The 17022-nt window shown below is 44.1% G+C and overlaps 2 protein-coding genes across 4 annotated transcripts; both read left to right on the plus strand.

The window, feature by feature from the left end:
- Positions 1–337: 337 nt before the first annotated feature.
- ccdc82 (coiled-coil domain containing 82) lies at positions 338–6744 on the plus strand. Of its 3 annotated transcripts, none has more exons than XM_061802096.1 (3): positions 338–1192; positions 1543–1648; positions 4530–4659. In XM_061802096.1, exons 1-3 carry the CDS (start codon positions 617–619, stop codon positions 4532–4534), a joined length of 687 nt encoding a protein of 228 aa, XP_061658080.1. In that variant the 5' UTR covers positions 338–616; the 3' UTR covers positions 4535–4659. The 3 variants fall into 3 exon arrangements, with proteins under 3 accessions (XP_061658080.1, XP_061658079.1, XP_061658077.1); XM_061802095.1 differs by lacking the exon at positions 1543–1648 and adding an exon at positions 4789–6744 and having other exon boundaries at positions 341–1192; positions 4530–4664; XM_061802093.1 differs by lacking the exon at positions 1543–1648 and having other exon boundaries at positions 341–1192; positions 4530–6744.
- A 127-nt stretch (positions 6745–6871) lies between these two features.
- Positions 6872–9500, plus strand: thap1 (THAP domain containing, apoptosis associated protein 1). Its single transcript, XM_061802097.1, has 3 exons — positions 6872–7089; positions 7840–8041; positions 8159–9500. Exons 1-3 carry the CDS (start codon positions 7019–7021, stop codon positions 8552–8554), a joined length of 669 nt encoding a protein of 222 aa, XP_061658081.1. The 5' UTR covers positions 6872–7018; the 3' UTR covers positions 8555–9500.
- The last annotated feature ends 7522 nt before the right edge of the window (positions 9501–17022 follow it).

The following is a 17022-nucleotide window of genomic DNA, read 5'->3' on the forward strand; positions in this document are numbered from 1 at the left end:
ATCGAAACCATTTGAATCAAGTTAGTTTTCTAGTTGGAGAAGAGCCTCTAAATGTTAAATAGTGCATTTTATGTTCATCCAGAAATATCAAATAAAAGCTTGATAGGAACTTTAAGTTAGAAGTACATTTCAAATTTGCACTTGGTATAAATTTCCAGAATATCTAAAACAAATAAATATAGTATGCATGCGTTGGACAGACGTGTGACCTCAATTTTGACTGTAATCGCAGATCTTCAGGAAAAACAATTGTTTTTTTTCATTGCAAGTCGGGCTATGAGCAGCTCGTGCGTGGGGGCACTCTTCCTCTCTACTGTCTTTTCTATTTAGCGAAGAAGAAGTGGGAGCCACAATAATAACAGTGTGAGCAGCAGAGGAATGTGACGCTTTGACATTTCAATGCAGCTGTAAGGCTTTTTTTTTGCTTTTGTGCAAGGCACCTGAAGCAATCGATTGTGCCACTCGAAGAGTTCACATCTGCTGCAGCTTCTCAGAAGAGCTGCACGTTTATATATCGATGCGCGGGTGATAGACTAGCGTGTTTCAAGTGTGTCGTACTCGTCTTTTTTGTTGTTTTTTTGTTTCATGTCACTGGTCTCAGGCCCCGTGTGCAACCATGGAGAGCTTGTACAAGCGCAAAATGTTCGCCTCGATGCGCAAAACCAAGACGGAGCTGTCCAAGAAGCGACAAATCGGTCTGCCCGCCTCCATCCTAGACGACAGTGACGAGGGCTCCTTCTCCTCTTCGTCGTCGTCCGCTTCCCAGTCCGACTTCCATAGCTCCCCGGAGGACAGCGACCAGGAGGAATGGCAAAGGAGTGATTCCGGAGCCACATCCAGCGACGACAGCCGCTCAGTGACGCGAAGAAAGCGCTCTTTTCTGGGAGGCGACGAAACCTCCTCGTCCTCGAGCACGGCGAAGGAGCGAGATGATGACGACGAAGATGATGATGACGACGATGACGATGATGGGGGGAAGAAGGAGGTTATGACTCAGCCGAAGAGGATGGTGCAGCCCAGGAAAAGGTGCAGGGTTCAGCGGCAGGATGATTCGGACTCGGACCGTGCGGATGAGAAGCGGAGGGAGGAGGAGGAGAAGGCGAGGAGGAGACAGAGACACAACAAACTGCTTGCGCTGTCCCGCAGGATGAAGGCCCGGGTTCCCAGCCGAAGGAGGAACCGCGTAATACAGGTAATTCTCCTGGGGAAAGGCATCATCACGTACTCACACTTGATAATCCCCTAAAACTACATAAGGCCACAATTTTATATCCTTGGGATCCAGTGGGGAAGGGTAAAGTACCGATACCAGCCTTATTTTAAAGTATCCGGTAATTCATCCATCCATGCATTTTCTTAGCTGCTTATCCTCACAAGGGTCATGGGGAGTGCTGGAGCCTATCCCACCTGTCAACGGGTGGAAGGCGGGGTACACCCTGAACTGTTGCAAGGCGCATCGCAGGGCACATAGAGACAAACAGCCACACTCACAATCACACCTAGGGGCAATTTAGAGTGTCCATTTAATGTTGCATGTTTTAGGGATGTGGGAGGAAACTGGCGTCCCTGAAGAAAACCCACGAAGTCACGGGGAGAACATGCAAACTCCACACAGGCGGTACCTGGTTGAACCTCGGACCTCAGAACTGTGAGGACAGCGCTTTCCAGCTGGAATATTACTAACATTTTTCAATATAAAAACACAGCGTCACTAAGCAATGAAAGGTTGCCAGTAGTCCTGATACATTTTTTTTTAAGTGGCAGAAGTTAGGAAAGGCATCACAAACAGCGTGTGATTAAAACAGAACAATCACGAGAGATGATCACAGCAGCATTCTACTTGCAGCAACGATTTTTGCCTTGGACGCATCAAGTGCCTCCAAGGGGCTTTGAGGCTTAATGCATCAGTCACATTATAAAATGTGGGCGTGGGAGTATAAAAAGGCCCAAAGTGTTAAAATTGTAACACCTGAGTTTCCATTTTGTGTTTGCACTTTTGCAAAGTGTTGCTTTTGTACCACTCTTGCTACAAGGAGAAACTTTGTTTTGCCGAATATATTTCTACTTGGAGTGATTGCAGTTTATAATAAAAACAACCGTTCATTATTGATACCCATTTACAGTATGAACCCTAAGAAAAATCAGGATCGTGTCATAGCGTGACCTCATGACATATGCAGGGCTTCCTCTAATCATTTTAATCTGCCTGATGTAAACGTCTATTGGGGTGTTTCTGAAAATCTCCAAAGCACCCGTCTACATGTGGACAAAACAAGCCGCCACTATGATCATCACCACTAAATCAATCTGGGTGCTCTGCAGATCTTGCAGGTGCCGCCACTTGAACTTTGTCCTGAAAATGTTGCAAGTAAGCGAGACGGAATATAAATTAAGAGACAAGCCGAAATTTATGGAAAAAAAAATTGAGAACTACTGTTGAAAAAAAAATCTGTCAAATCATTGAGAGACAAGGAGCGTGGAGCTGAAACAGTGCAAACATCAATTAAAATACAAATGATCATAACAAAATATCAGGAGGTACTTGAATCCATATAAATCATTATCTGGAGAAATACATTATTATATACAGTATATTATATAGGTTTTTTTATAGTTTTTATTTTGTTTGTCGTAGTTGATCTTTTCATTAAAACTGCCGTTACTAAGATTATCAGTTATATCATTGTATTAGTGTATACAGGAATCAAGATGTGTATACATTAACGTAAAGTACACATTAATATATTCCTATAGTACTATATTAATGTCTTCTAAAATAATAGCGATGTTGGATTGTAATGAAGTAAAGAGAGAGCTCACAAAAGCTGTTTTATTTTGCCGTGGTTAGGACAAAGCGCAATTGGTTCCAGTCGTCAACTCGGTGACAGAGGGAAAAACACTGCTACTTGTAAACAAAAAAATACGCCGATACAAAGAAATTGGCTCCATTCTGCCTCTTTGTTTCCACTTTATTCACTGTGTTTGAAAGTTGCAAAAGGACCACATATTTGTCCAGAAGTTTAAGTTGCATTCTGACAAAACAAACGCAAGGTAGTTGTTGCGGTCGACATCTTGTTTTCCGACTTTGTAGATCGACCACTGGTAACTCGGGAGGGATGTCATTTCCAGCTAAATGGAACGCAGTATATGAACACATTCAGTTACTTCCGGTTTCAGTTTTTTGGGTCTTCTGCTTCCTATGCGGCTCTTACTTTTTGAAGGTTTTTAAAAGTAGCAAACTCATTTTAAAAATGTTAGGAAAATGTACAGACATTTGGTTCAAAAGAAAAGAGTAAAATTAAAAAAATACTCAATTAAAGAACAGATACTTGAAAATTTGGCTTAGTTACCTCTGCCCTCCCACCTCTGCTGACAGGGCAATTTCACAATGTTAGGTAATTGCCAACACGGGTGGGGTGGGCTGGGAGTTGTGTCCATATTAGTCCCTAATCATTAGTGGGATTTAGTGGGGAATTCCAGTCTCCTGTGTTAATAATATGGAACTTTTTTCCTCCTTCAACTTATCTGTCTGGTCTGGTACCACTGATTTAAGTAGTAAGTTGTTTATACCAAATGGGCCTGGACCCGCTTGTTGTGGATCACAGATTTGAAGAGGTATGTGATCAATTAAGTGGTGGCACAGACAAGTTAGAGTGTCTGCCTCACAGTTCTGAGGGGTTCAAATCCCAGACACTCTGGTTTCTTCCCACATCCCAAAAACACACATTAATTGGAATCTCCAAATTTCCCAAAGGTTGTTTCTATTTGACCCTTGATTGGCTGGCAACCAGATCAGGGTGTACCCCGCCTCCTGCCCGAAGATTGCTGGGTTGGGCTCCAGCACTCCTGCGACCCGTGTCAGGTTTAGCGGCTAAGAAAATGGGTGGATGGATGATCTTTTAAGCAGGTGTCTTTGCGACTTCCAGTGGACAAAATTAGCAACAACAGTTATTTTGATTGAAAACTTGCAGTTAACCTGTTTTTATCTTCCTGTTGGGCCCGCGGACACTGCTGCACAAGTCCCTCCTCTTTGTTGTACTAGTGCGCTGATTTGTCTTACTAGTGAGGACAAAGGAACTTCCACTGGATACTGAGAAGACCATCCATCCATTTATTTTCTTATCCGCTTATCCTCACAAGGGTCACGAGAGTGCTGGAGCCCATCCCAGCTGTCAATGGGTAGGAGGCAGGGTACACCTTAAATTGGTTGCCAGCCAATCTCAGGACACATAGAGACAAACGGCACTCACAATCAGACCTCGGGCCAATTTAGAGTATCCAATTAATGTTGCATGTTTTTGGGATGTGGGAGGAAACCAGAGTGCCCGGAGAAAACCCTCATAGGCACAGGGAGAACACGCAAACTCCACACAGGTGGGGCCCGGATTGAACCCTAGAACTCAGAACTGTGAGGCCAACACTTTACAGCTGAGTCACTGTGCCGCCACTAGAGGACCATTACTTCCTATTTTTAAGATAATAGCGCAATAACTGAAAGTCACACAGTAATAAAACTTTGTTTTTTTCAGGCTGAGGAAGAATCAAAAGAAGTGGAAGATGGAGCTAATGGAGATGAAGTTGGAGGAAATAATGGCAAGACTGAGGCTTCAGGTGGAGATGGAGGAAAGAAAGAAGAGGAGGAGGGAGAGGAGAATGAGGAAGAGGTAGTGAAGGAATAGATTCAGCCATGTAGTAAAGGTTACGAGATGTGGATTTTTGAATGTGGAAATATTGCAGTCATATTTCAAGTTGAAATGGAACCGTCCGGCGTTTTGTCTTCTTCTGCAGCACCTGTAAAAAGCCACACGCAAACGAGAGTTTTTCATGAGAAATGATCTCTTTGCTGTTAAAACTGGCATTGATGATAAGCATCATTAAGGCGCACAAGAGTTCTGGAAGAATCTGAACACACCTGACACTGCTCATCCTGCAGTAGCAGTGGATCCTGAAGTGGGACTGCAAGAGCATGAATTTGTTGTTTCCTCTTACATCAGGACTACTGCACCCTTAAAGTGAAGACTGACAAGTCTCTTTGTTTTTTTTTTTTCCCACTGGTTTGTCCTTAAGCTTAACTTGTTAACAAATGTGCTGTTCTTCAAATAACTGCTATATTAACCTCTTTTAAACCACATCGGCTTCATTGAAATTAAACCCTGCACTTATAAGGCTTTACAAATGCATAGTTGATCACCATAAGGTTTGCTGAGTTTTAAGTGTCTCGTAGTTATAACTTTTTTTTTTTTATTTGAGGGGTGAAGATTGGCTACAAATTAAATTCCTGTAAATCAGCTTTCAGACTAAGGAATGGGCTGTATGTAGCCTTTGCTGCCTCTGAGGTGTTGCAGTACATCTACCTGATGAAAGAGTACTGAAGTATTGAATTGTATTAAACACAAATGAGTCATTAGTGTAAATGAAAAGACCGCTTTTTTTATTGGCTGGAAACTAAGATAATAGGCCATGTCCATGATTATGACTCTGAGCTTCTCTTTTGTGCGTGTGCGTGCGTGTGGGTGGGTGTGTGTGTGAACCAGTGAACCTTCAGTATTAAGAGAAATTGAATACACTTATTTGACAGTGTTTTTCTTTCATTGGTTGAATTTGCTAAAAAATAAATAAAAGAGTAGCCCTGCAATGTACACAAGTTTTTCCACAGGCTTATTATTCATAATTTTACATTTGACCCTGTTTATTTTTTCCAGAATCATAAAGCGGCATCCTCTTTTGATTTGTTTGGAAAAGTTTGAACCTTTTTTTGTTTTGATTTGAACATTTATTTTTGAGTTAAATGACAACGAAAAGTTTGGACTATTTACAGAGTTGTACTTCACGAGCGCAATTATTGAATTGTCTCTTCAACAATTTTAAAATAAACTCTCAGTCCCATGTGCACTTTTTAGAACCCAAATGAGTAACAAACACATCCATGATTGGGGGGGTGGGGGGGCACTCAATGTGATTGCTTTCTTACAAGTCCAGTTAAATGTCAGCTTCAGATTTTTTGTTTTGTTTATGCAACAAAAATGTTACTGGGAAATTTCATTTGGTTTCAATTTATTTTGGATTGTTGCCCCTTTTCTTTGCTGCTGTGGTTGCTGATGATGTATGTATTTGTGTGATGACGGCTCAAGGCAAAGAACTAATACGTTCTGATAAAAATGTGCTGTTCTTAATGACATTTTAATGTCATCTTACTTTGGTCTATTTTACATGCAGTGCAAATGTATTTACATTTTGACTTATCTGCACAATGTCAAAATTACAGTACATATTAGTTTGCAATAAACTGGACTAAATGTTTTCATTTATCAGCATCAACATATTTCAGTCTGAAAATTTTGAGGCCTTCAATGTTTTATTAAGTTTGTCACATATACTGTCAGTGCTGTGTATATGTTTTCACAGTGTGTTTCTGGTGGCTTTTGTTCTGTATAAAACTTTGAAAAACAGCCTGCTTTCTAAAATCACCTTTATGATTAATAAAAATTTCTGGTTCATGACCCAAACGTTTGTTGTACTTACTTTATTGTATTGTGTGAGTATGGTATCAGTTAAGTAAGCATTTGAAAAATAATTTTATTGGTATAAAAGAAATCTGTATATACTTTCATGTCGAGTCAAATGAGTTATCTTTCTTGACATAAAAAGTGCATTTTAATGAATACACTTCAAAGAGAAACTTCGTAGTACTTTACATTTTCATAATACATAGTTATGCATGGCGAAAACTCAGTCCCTCGCCCTCTTGTGACAATTTTATGTACTACGCTTTCCCGCTGAATTGCCTTTTAAGACGGTATCTTTATTTAAAGGCAATTGATTGGCTTTCAGGAGTTACGTCATGGCCAATCGGGTCCCTAAACATTTGCATGTGACTAATACGTAATTACAATGCGGCCGCCATCATTGCTAGTGGCAGTGCGTGAAGCTCGTGGAGATAAAGGTTAGCATTTTAGCGCAGTTGTGCTAATCGGTAACACGCAGTCCGAGTGTACTTGGAGTTGTTCGGACAGCAGCGATGGTACAAACTTGCTCTGCTTATGGCTGTAAAAACCGTTATCACAAAGACAAAGAAATCTCCTTTCACAAGTGAGTTCACGTCAACTCTGTGTTGATTATTAGCATGAGCTGTTCAAATATTACGGAGAAACCTCGTGAATTTACTGTACATGATATGATGGGTGGTATTCACCATTTTCTCGGAAAGAAAAATAGCATTTTATGTCATTTAAACGTTATGAAAATCTCGTGCGGCTGTAGTTGAATATACTGTTCTGTATGTCGTATTTGTAACTTGTCTGTGTAATTTGTTTTTCGACTCTACAGCCACTGAATTACGGGTTTGCAAATAAATGAAAAAGTCCACCCCCCCCACCGACAACTAGAACCTTGTATTTACAAAAATTAGACATACTGTGTGTGCCCAAACTTATTTTGTTGAATGAATGGCAACAAGTGGATACATAGGTTAGTTATCTGGCAGAAACGCTCGAATCATTACTCTTAGGGAGTTTGCTTGCAGTTTTGATGGCGTTGGCTTATTAGATGTTAAATCAAGTCACATGGTACAGTTAAAATTTAGAGACACACTTGCTTACTACACTGTTCACCTTAGCTATAATAATATCTTCTGAGTTGAGATGCTGTTTTAAATTGCTTTATGAAAGATTCACTTAACCCAAGTGGAGCAATTAATATTAAACTGAGGATGTAAATCTGCTATATGCATTTTACTCATTCACATGCTATCACAGGTTAGGCAGCTAAAACAGTGGAAACACCTCTTGGGAAGAATTCGGTTAGGTGTCATTTAATATTGTGATTGGTTTTGTTCACTAGGTTTCCACTGGCGCGTCCAGACATCTGTAGTAAATGGGTGGCGGCAATGAGGAGAAACAATTTCAAGCCATCAAAGTACAGTAATATTTGCTCACAGCACTTCACCAAAGACTGCTTCAAGAGAGAATGCAACAACCGCGTGCTGAAGGAGAATGCCGTCCCTTCGCTCTTTGACTGGAATCTCGACATCAAGCTTAGAGAGGTCAGGAAAATTCCAAGTGTGTGTTTATATCTTCAGTTCTAAATCTTTCCATTTCTCTTATGTATATGGGGATTTTGGTCAGTAAAAATGTCTTGAAAAAGTTTTTTTTCACACCAGGAGTGTCTGGAGGATCCCTTCCCCTCTGAGATTCACTTCCCCCTCTCCTTTCCTCTGACCTCTGACGATGTGATGGAGGAGGTGGGCTCTGAGCCTGTAAGGAGTGCACCTGACAATCCTAGCGACACGGTGGTGGTCTCCTGTGACCATAACTACACAGCAGAGGACTCTGCACGGCAGAAGAAGCGTATCCAGCAGCTGGAAGAGCAGCTTGAGCTGCTAAGGAAGAAGCTGAAAACAACACAACAAAAGTGTCGGCGTCAGGAGAGGCAGCTCAAGAGCCTGAGGGTCTCCTGCAAGACCGTCAGGACAGCGTGCGACGCACAAACTCCTTTCATTGAGGGTTATGTCATTTTGCCAAAACATATCTACCACTCGCTCAAAGGCATCGAGTAAAAGGATGAAACTGAGAAATTGACTCAAATATGCTGTTGATGTTTAACAGTAGATGGAGCTGTTGCGCGTGGCAGTGATGCTGCGCAGGCTGTGGAATGAACATCGAGCATGAATGGAGTGAGTCTTTGTCATGACACGCTTCAGTTTTTGCAAACATGTTCCTGAGCGAATGTCACATTTGTTCATGTCACAGCGGCACTTCTCGGCAGCTGGCAGTTTTGCACAAAACACAACAGAAGTTGGGCCGTTTAAGTAACTTTATGTTCAGTAAGGTTAACAAATTCCATTAAAATACTGGGATTTAAGGTCATCTGGAAGATGGGATCGACTCTGATTCTCAAAGTACATTTATTATATCAACAAACCACAACAAAAGTTTGAAAACTGACAATAAAATGTTTCCTCCATAAAAGGGGTATAGATCCTCCATCAGAGATGGCAATTTTCTGTGCATATGCGGAATTCATTTTTTTTCAGCTGAAATTGACATTTTTGTGAAATGTGTAAATCTGTTGAGAAAATTTGGGTGGGGGTGTTATGGCTTGACGCGGGGCGAGGCTGTGAATAAGACTGGCTACCAGAATCTATCTACAATGCTTGTCTTGAAATGAGTCACAGCTGTGATAGCGGAAATCGGCATTGCTATCTGTGTGGATTAAATTTTTGTGTTCATAATAACAGCATTTTGGCGCTATTTCGTTGGTATTTTCACTCAGATGTTAGCATTTCATAGAGAAGCATTCTGTTTACTATGGCATAGTTATAACTTATAGATATATGTACGCACATGTTATCGAGCGATCTGCCCGTTTGTCAGTGTGGCGAAAGTCTTGGAGCGCAAAGATGAAGATTGTGCCAGGTAAATTGATCAAAACCATGGGGTAAAAAACAGTTTCAGATGGGCATGGCTTGAAAAAAAGTGTAACCATGCAGATAGGAACGAAAACTGTATCAACGTCTAACTAAACATACAAAAAGTGGACTTTCCCGGCAAAGTGCTGTGCCCTCTGTTTTCCGATAGGAGCAAAAAATGTCCAGGACCATATCCTAACCAGGAAACACAAAGGTAAATTGGATGTAAATTTCTCAAATATATATTTGACAGCTGTTAATGATTAGGCCTCTCTGTAGCACTAGCCCTGTAGATCATGCATTTTATCGCTCACTTTTATATTTCATGATCTCTTGTATATATAGATCTATCTATCTATATATAAATATATATATAAACAAATTGTGTACTTATTTCTGAAGTATAACTTGTAAGTGCAGTAGCCTATTTGATATAAGTTTCGCAAAGTTATTTTGGTTATTTGGACTCATGTTTTAAGTTTTCAAAATATTATGATTGCCCTGTATTTACACTGTTAGAAGTAACCAGAGGTCACCATTTAACAGTGTGTTTTATAAAAACAAAATTCATGCCCAAAGGGGGGCGCACCCCCTTTAACCCCATCCCCCCACCCCTCTGGCAGACATTTTCAGTTTTTTTCCACAAATTGGTCATTCTCATCTCTGCTCCATTCTGCCTGACCTAAAAAAAAAAAAAAAACATAAAAATGGAACATTGGGCAGTCAGACTAGCTGTACCCGTGTCACTATCGTGAAACCCAGTGCCTGCTAATGTGTTGAGCTTTCCCCCTTAATATTATAGTTTAGAGATTGGTGCTATCTTTATTTACTTCGTTTTTGAAAATGTTTTTCTAAAAATAAAATTGGGCTTAAAATATTGACTTTGGTCTGAATAAAAATGTCTAAAGAAAAAAAAAGAATTTGGGATTTCCCAGTTTTTCCTCACTCAGCCTGATTCCATTGAGTCATTGTGAAATTGTCAACTTGATGTCGGTGAAACGACAGTGAAGAGTTTTAAGATCTACAAGTCTGTAGCCAATCTCCCTTGATGTACCAACAGATGTAACGTTTATGACAAACTAACATGATGGCTAATAGCAATAGTCACAAAAGACCCCAGAACAACCTAAAAAAAAATAAAGGTTGAACTCCAAGATCAAAGTACATCAGTCATCATTTAAGCCACGGTGGACTTCATGGGTGACAACTAAGTACACCACTGTTGTAAATCCTAAAACAAAGCAAGACTGGAATTTCCCAAACTGCATGTTGAAAAACCACAAAGCTTCTGGGAGAATGACCTTGGGACAGATGAGACAAAAGTGGAACTTTTTGGCAGGCACTTCAAGCAGAAAAATCCTGAAGGTGAATGTCTGGCCATTAGTTTGTTCCCTCAAACTCAAGCGCTCTTGGATCAAGCAGCAGGACTGATCCTAAACACACCACTAACACACCATCTCTGAATGGCTTAAAAAAAAAAAAAAAAAAAAAGGTTTTGGAGTGGTCAAATCAAAGTCCAGATTTAAATCCTATTGAGATGCTGTTATGTGACCAGGCAGTTCATCTAAAAAAACCCTCCAATATGGTGGAGTTAAAAGAATTCTTCAAAGAAGAGTGGGTCAAAATTCTTCCAGAGCAATGTGAAAGACTCATCACCAGTTATTGCAAATGCTTAATTTCAGTTATTGCTGCCAAGTGCGGCAACAACGTGTTCCGGGGTCAATTACTTTTTCCACAGACGCTCAGAAAGGTTGGGATTTTTTTGTGCCTGAAAAACTTAAATTGTCATTTGAAAACTGCATTTTGTATTTCCTTGGGTGACGAAATCGGAAAGGGGGCTGTAATGGTCCTGCTGGTCCCAGCCCTGGCGGTGCAGGTCCCCTGGAGATCGACACCTCATCAGGGTTAATTAACCTGAGTATATACTCTTAAGCACCCAGTGGACGGTCTGGCTTTGCCAGATTGTTGCCATCTATGCCTCGTTCCCGCACTTCCTTGTTCCTGATCCTGAACCCCTGTGTACCGACCTCCGCCTGTCCTCCGACCAACCCTGTAAGCTTGACGCTCTTGATACTGCTGCTCTCTCTGAATGACTCTCCGGCTTGTGAACTTGGAACGAATAAAGACCTTCCTTTAACTGCCTCCCTGTCTACTGAGTCGTGCATTTGGTTCCACACAAGAGTTGTGGTTATGACAGAACGATCTGGCCACGACATCGACCCAGAAGCCATCCGCCGCTCTCTACAGATGCAGGGCAGATGCCTGGCCGAGCAGGAGACTGCTCTTTAGGTTACCAACCAAAGAGTTCTCGATATCTGTGCCCGATTAGATCCATGACTAGCATCTCAGGCTAGCGCCGCTAACGTTATGTCGACGGCGCCCGCCACAGTTCCTACCTCAGTCCAAGCCGCTTCGACTACCCCGCCAGTCCCAGAGTTTCAGCGGTTCGGGGCCACACCTCTCTCCCGGCCTGAACGCTTTTCCGGCGACACGGGGAACATCAAATCCTTCCTCGCCCAGTATGACCTCCACTATCGGCTTCCGCCTTCCCGACAGACCACGCAACATTTCCCTTCGTCATATCCCAACTGACGGGAAGAGCAGAGGCATGGGCCACAGCAGAGTGGAGTCGTAACACCGGAACAGGCCACTCCTGATACTCCTTCGTATGTGCCATGATGCAACTTTTCCAGTATGCCTCGCCGGAACGCAAAGCAGTGGCGACGTTGATTACACTCAGACAGGTGCAGCGTCGCGAGGCAGATTATGCTATCGCGTTTCGCATCAGAACACCTGACAGTCGATGGAATGAGGATGCGCCTCTCGACGCCTTTTTCCAAGGGCTTTCGCCGCAGATCTGCAGTCACCTCATTGCAGTAGAATTGCCTACCTCCCTGGATTCACTCATCGCCCTATCTCTCAAGATCAACCAGAGGCTAGTGATCCAGGGACAAGTGGACGCGCTACTAGAAGGAGAGCAGGGCGCCACTGGTTCCCCTTCTGCCGACGCCATAACCGTGACGGAGCAGATGCAGGTTGAGGGGCTCGATGGTCGGCCTTTATTGACTCGGGATCGGACGGCAACCTGATTAATCCATGGGTAGTCGAGGCCTTGAGCAGAGTGACCTTTCAGACACAACGGTTACGCAACGCATACGCTGCCAATGGTAAATTCCTATGCTGAGTAACTCACCATACGCAATCTCTGAGGATGACATTTCCGGACGCTCACACCGAGAAGATAAGTTTCCACGTATTTAACTTGCGGAGCAGCGATGTCATCCTGGGCAGCCCCTGGCTTAAAAGACACAACCCACACATTGACTGGACCACCAGTCAAATCAGGGCATGGGCGATGAATGCAGTAAGGCATGTCTCAGGGCTCTAAAAGAGCGGAATTTACAGATCACGCCAGTCGACTTGCAGGAGTTGAAGTCTGTGCCGGAACTATCAGCAGTGCCATCTTGTTAACGGGACCTTAAGGAAGTAGTTTCCGAGGCAAAGGCCAAATCCCTTCCACCGCACCGCCTGGACGATTGTGCTATCGAGTTGTTGCCCGGGACCTCACCCCCTCGAGGGAGGCTCTTTTCATTAACAGGACCGGAACACAAAGCCATGAAAGAGTATGTGGAGTAGTTGCTGGCGGCAGGACTCATCCGAGCATCATCGTCAGCAGCTGGAGCAGGATTCTTCTTCGTCAAAAAGAAGGACACTCTGCTACGGCCCTGTATTGATTACCCGGGACTTAACGACATCACCATCAAGAACAGGTACCCTCTTCCCCTGATTGCCACCACATTCGAGCTGCTACAAGGGGCCCGGGATCTTCACCAAGTTGGATTTACGAAATGTGCACCATCTGGTACGCATCAGAGAAGGGGACGAGTGGAAGACTGCCTTTAATACACCAACAGGCCACAACGAGTACCTGGTAATGCCGTATGGTCTGACTGATGCGCCAGTGGTTTTTCAGAATTTTATTAATGATGTGCTATCGGAGAGACTGAACAAGAATGTGTTCGTCTACCTCGACATTTTGTTCTTCTCTTGAGCCAGGGAAGTGCTGCAGCAGCTACTACGACATAACCTATATGTCAAGATGGAAAAGTGTGAGTTTCACTGACCTTCCATCACATTCCTGGGATTCATCTTGGCTGAGGGACAGATCACATGGATCTCAGTAAGGTCGACTCTGTCCTCAAATGGTCCACTCCCACCAATCGCAGGGAGGTGCAGAGATTCATCGGATTCGCTCATTTCTACCGCAAGTTCATCAGGAACTTCAGTTCCATAGCTGCACCCAGGCACGCCCTCACTTCAACCCGCAACTCATTCGAGTGGGATGTGACCTGCCAGGAGACCTTTCATAGACTTAGGTCGAGTTTCACCACATCTCCAGTCCTCATCATGCCAGATCCAGAGAGGCAGTTTGTGGTAGAAGTGGATGCATCAGACTCGGGAATGGAAGCAATACTCTCCCAGAGGTGTGCAAGGGATGGAAGACTTCACCCGTGTGCCTTCTTATCTAAGAGACTGACTCCGGCAGAGCAGACTTATGATGTGGGTGATCGAGAATTATTGGCGGTCAAAACGGCGCTGAAGGAATGGAGGCACTGGCTGGAGGGATCGCAAGTGCCATTTCTGGTCCTTACTGACCATAAGAACTTGGTGTACCTGAGGACTGCTAAAAGATTGAATGCTCCCCAAGCCAGGTGGGCACTTTTTTTTTTAACTTGCTTCCGTTTCACTGTCCTTTCGTCCAGGCTCGAAGAATGGCAAACCGGATGCACTATCCCGGATCCATGAAGGGGAGTCAATGGAAGCCGTGAGTGTTCCTATACTTCCGGAGGCCTGCTTCGTGTCTGAGTTCACCTGGGAGATTGAGAAGAAAGAAAGGAGGCTCTAAGGAACTCTCCGGGCCCAGCTGAATCCCGTTCCGGTCGTCTGTTCGTGGCAACCTCGCTACGAGGAGACGTCATCAATTGGACCCACACAAACAAGACCGTCTGTCACCCCGGCATGGTAAAGACCCGCTCAGTAGTTGAACAATGGTTTTGGTGGCCAAACCTGGGAAGGGACATGAGGGAGTATGTCGACGCGTGCCCGATCTGTATGGCCAATAAGACCTCTCGCCTGCGACCTATGGGTGAGCTATGGCCGCTACCAATTCCCTCTCACCCATGGTCACAAATTTCTCTAGACTTTGTTCAGGTCTACCCTGCTCCCAGGGGAACACAGTGGTACTCTCAGTCATCAATCGGTTTTCTAAGATGGGCCACTTCATACCAGCTCCTAAGATTCCGTCCACCAAGCAGACTGCGCAGCTACTGCTAGACAAAGTCGTCCGCTATCATGGTCTGCCCGTGGATGTAGTGTCGGACAATTCATGTCTCGATTCTGGAAGATGTTCTGTACACTCATCGGGGCAAAAGTAAGCCTCACATCAGGCCATCAGCCAGAGTCCAATGGCCAAATGGAAACAATAAATCAGGATCTGGAGACTGGTCTACGCTGTCTGGCATCACTTGATCACAGCACTTGGAGCCAGCACCTCGGATGGGTGGAATATGCCAACAACTCACTGCCTTCTACTTCCACAGGTATGGCTCTGTTCCGCATCATTCATGGGTACCCTCCCTCAGTTTCCATCTGTGGCCGCCGACTCCGCGGTGCCATCCGCATTGGCAGTGGTGAGATGCTGCAAACGGACCTGGGAACTAGCCAGAAAGACGTTACTACGCAAGGGCAGCTCCTACAAGTTCTGCGGCAGACCTCAAGAGAAGAAGGCCACCAGTGCTCAAAGTGGGACAATGCGTATGGCTGTCCACAAAGAATCTTCCACTGCGGAAGGAGTCACAACCTAGCTCCCAGGTTCGTGGGGCCCTGTCCTATCACCAAGATCGTTAACCCTGTCACTGTTTCCTTAAAGATTCCCAGATCGATGAGGGTTCATCACACATTCCATGTAAGCCGGCTTCGACCGACTCGTCCATCGCCATTAGTACCCCCAGTCAAGCCCCCTCCGCCCCCCGCATGATCGATGGAGGTAAGGTGTACTCGGTACGTCGACTTCTATCATCCCGTTGGAGAGGGAGAGGGGTTCAATACCTGGTGGATTGGGAAGGGTATGGCCCAGAAGAACGTTCCTGGATCCCGTCCCATTTTATTGTGGACCCTAGCCTTACTTCCACGCATCCCATCGTGAGACTCCTGGGTCGTCTGGAGCTGGTCGTAGGGGGGAGGAGGGGGGAAGGTACTGTCATGGTCCTGCCGGTCCCAGCCCTGGCGGTGCAGGTCCCCTGCACACCTGCGCCTCATCAGGGATAATTAACCCTAGTATATATAGGGCCCAGCTGATGGTCTGGCTTTGCCAGATCGTTGCCATCCATGCCTCATTCCCGCATTTCCTTGTTCCTGATCCTGAACCCCTTTATACCGCCCTCCGCCTGCCCTCCGACCAACCCTGAAAGCTTGACGCTCTTGATACTGCTGCTCTCTCTGACTGACTCTCCGGTTTACGAACTTGGAATGAATAAGGACCTTCTTTTAACTGCCTCCCTGTCTACCGAGTCGTGCATTTGGGTCCACACTAGAGTTGTGGTTATTACAGGGGCAAATATCTTTTCACAACACTATGTGCTTCAATCTAAATCCTTGTGCGCATATGTGGAAGAAGCTGAAACATGCCACCTGGAGAAAGCGCCCTGCACATGAGATAGCTGGAGCAGTTTACTCATGAAGAGTAACCCAAAATACCTGATGGAAGTGAGAGGTGCAGAAGTGTCCTTGAAAGTTAAAAAAAATGACATCTGATTGGAGTGATTTCCTCAAAATGTATCTATTAGGCTACCATCATTTTTTGTCCAGGCTTGTTTTATGAATTTGGTTTAAATAATTCTGTTGAACCACAATTCAAATGATCATTCATAATCACATTCCCACCTATGGGAAATTTTTAGTTTTCAATCAATCTACCACACGTTTTTTTGGGGGGAATATAGGGGCAAACAGGGGAACCAGGAGAAAACCCATGCAGGCATGGAATGAGCAGGCAAACTCCACACAGGTGAGGCCAGATTTCAACCCTGATCCTCAGAACTGTGAGGCTCACTCGTTGTGTGAAATCGATTCACTCACTTTTATAATATACACATGAAACAGTGTCACAAGGCAATCATAAGACAAACAATCATATCATTCAGAACATTTAGAGTAGCATGGATGTTTCTTGAACGCGAGAATAGGCCGCAGTAGCAGTAGGAAAACCACGCACCAGTAAAACATGCAAACTCCACACAAGAAAAGTCAGACCCACAATTCAAACCCAGAAACAAAACCGTGAATCTTGAACTGCCAAATGTTGTTTTTCTGTCATGGGCCAGAGCCGCTTTTATGCAATGATAGTACAGTATACTTATCGCCGATATTTTTTTCTCATCATTTCATGGTCTTACTTAATTTTGCATATCATGCAGCCCTATGGGGGCACAAACCAGTGCAATCTGTAGGCCGGTCCCAAGCCCGGATAAATGCAGAGGGTTGTGTCAGGAAGGGCATCCGGCGTAAAAACTGTGCCAAACAAATATGAGCGTTGATCTAAAGAATCCCATACCGGA

The sequence above is a fragment of the Syngnathoides biaculeatus genome, chromosome 17 (assembly GCF_019802595.1).
Source record: "Syngnathoides biaculeatus isolate LvHL_M chromosome 17, ASM1980259v1, whole genome shotgun sequence".
NCBI lineage: Eukaryota > Metazoa > Chordata > Actinopteri > Syngnathiformes > Syngnathidae > Syngnathoides > Syngnathoides biaculeatus.

What these genes read in the sequence shown, in the direction of transcription:
- ccdc82 (XM_061802093.1), top strand. Translation starts at nt 617, where the DNA reads ATGGAGAGCTTGTACAAGCGCAAAATGTTCGCCTCGATGCGCAAAACC. An exon ending in GGAGGAACCGCGTAATACAG is followed by an intron (nt 1,193 to 4,529) that starts GTAATTCTCCTG and finishes TGTTTTTTTCAG; the next exon opens with GCTGAGGAAGAATCAAAAGA.
- thap1 (XM_061802097.1), top strand. Translation starts at nt 7,019, where the DNA reads ATGGTACAAACTTGCTCTGCTTATGGCTGTAAAAACCGTTATCACAAA. An exon ending in AAAGAAATCTCCTTTCACAA is followed by an intron (nt 7,090 to 7,839) that starts GTGAGTTCACGT and finishes TTTGTTCACTAG; the next exon opens with GTTTCCACTGGCGCGTCCAG. An exon ending in TCGACATCAAGCTTAGAGAG is followed by an intron (nt 8,042 to 8,158) that starts GTCAGGAAAATT and finishes TTTTCACACCAG; the next exon opens with GAGTGTCTGGAGGATCCCTT.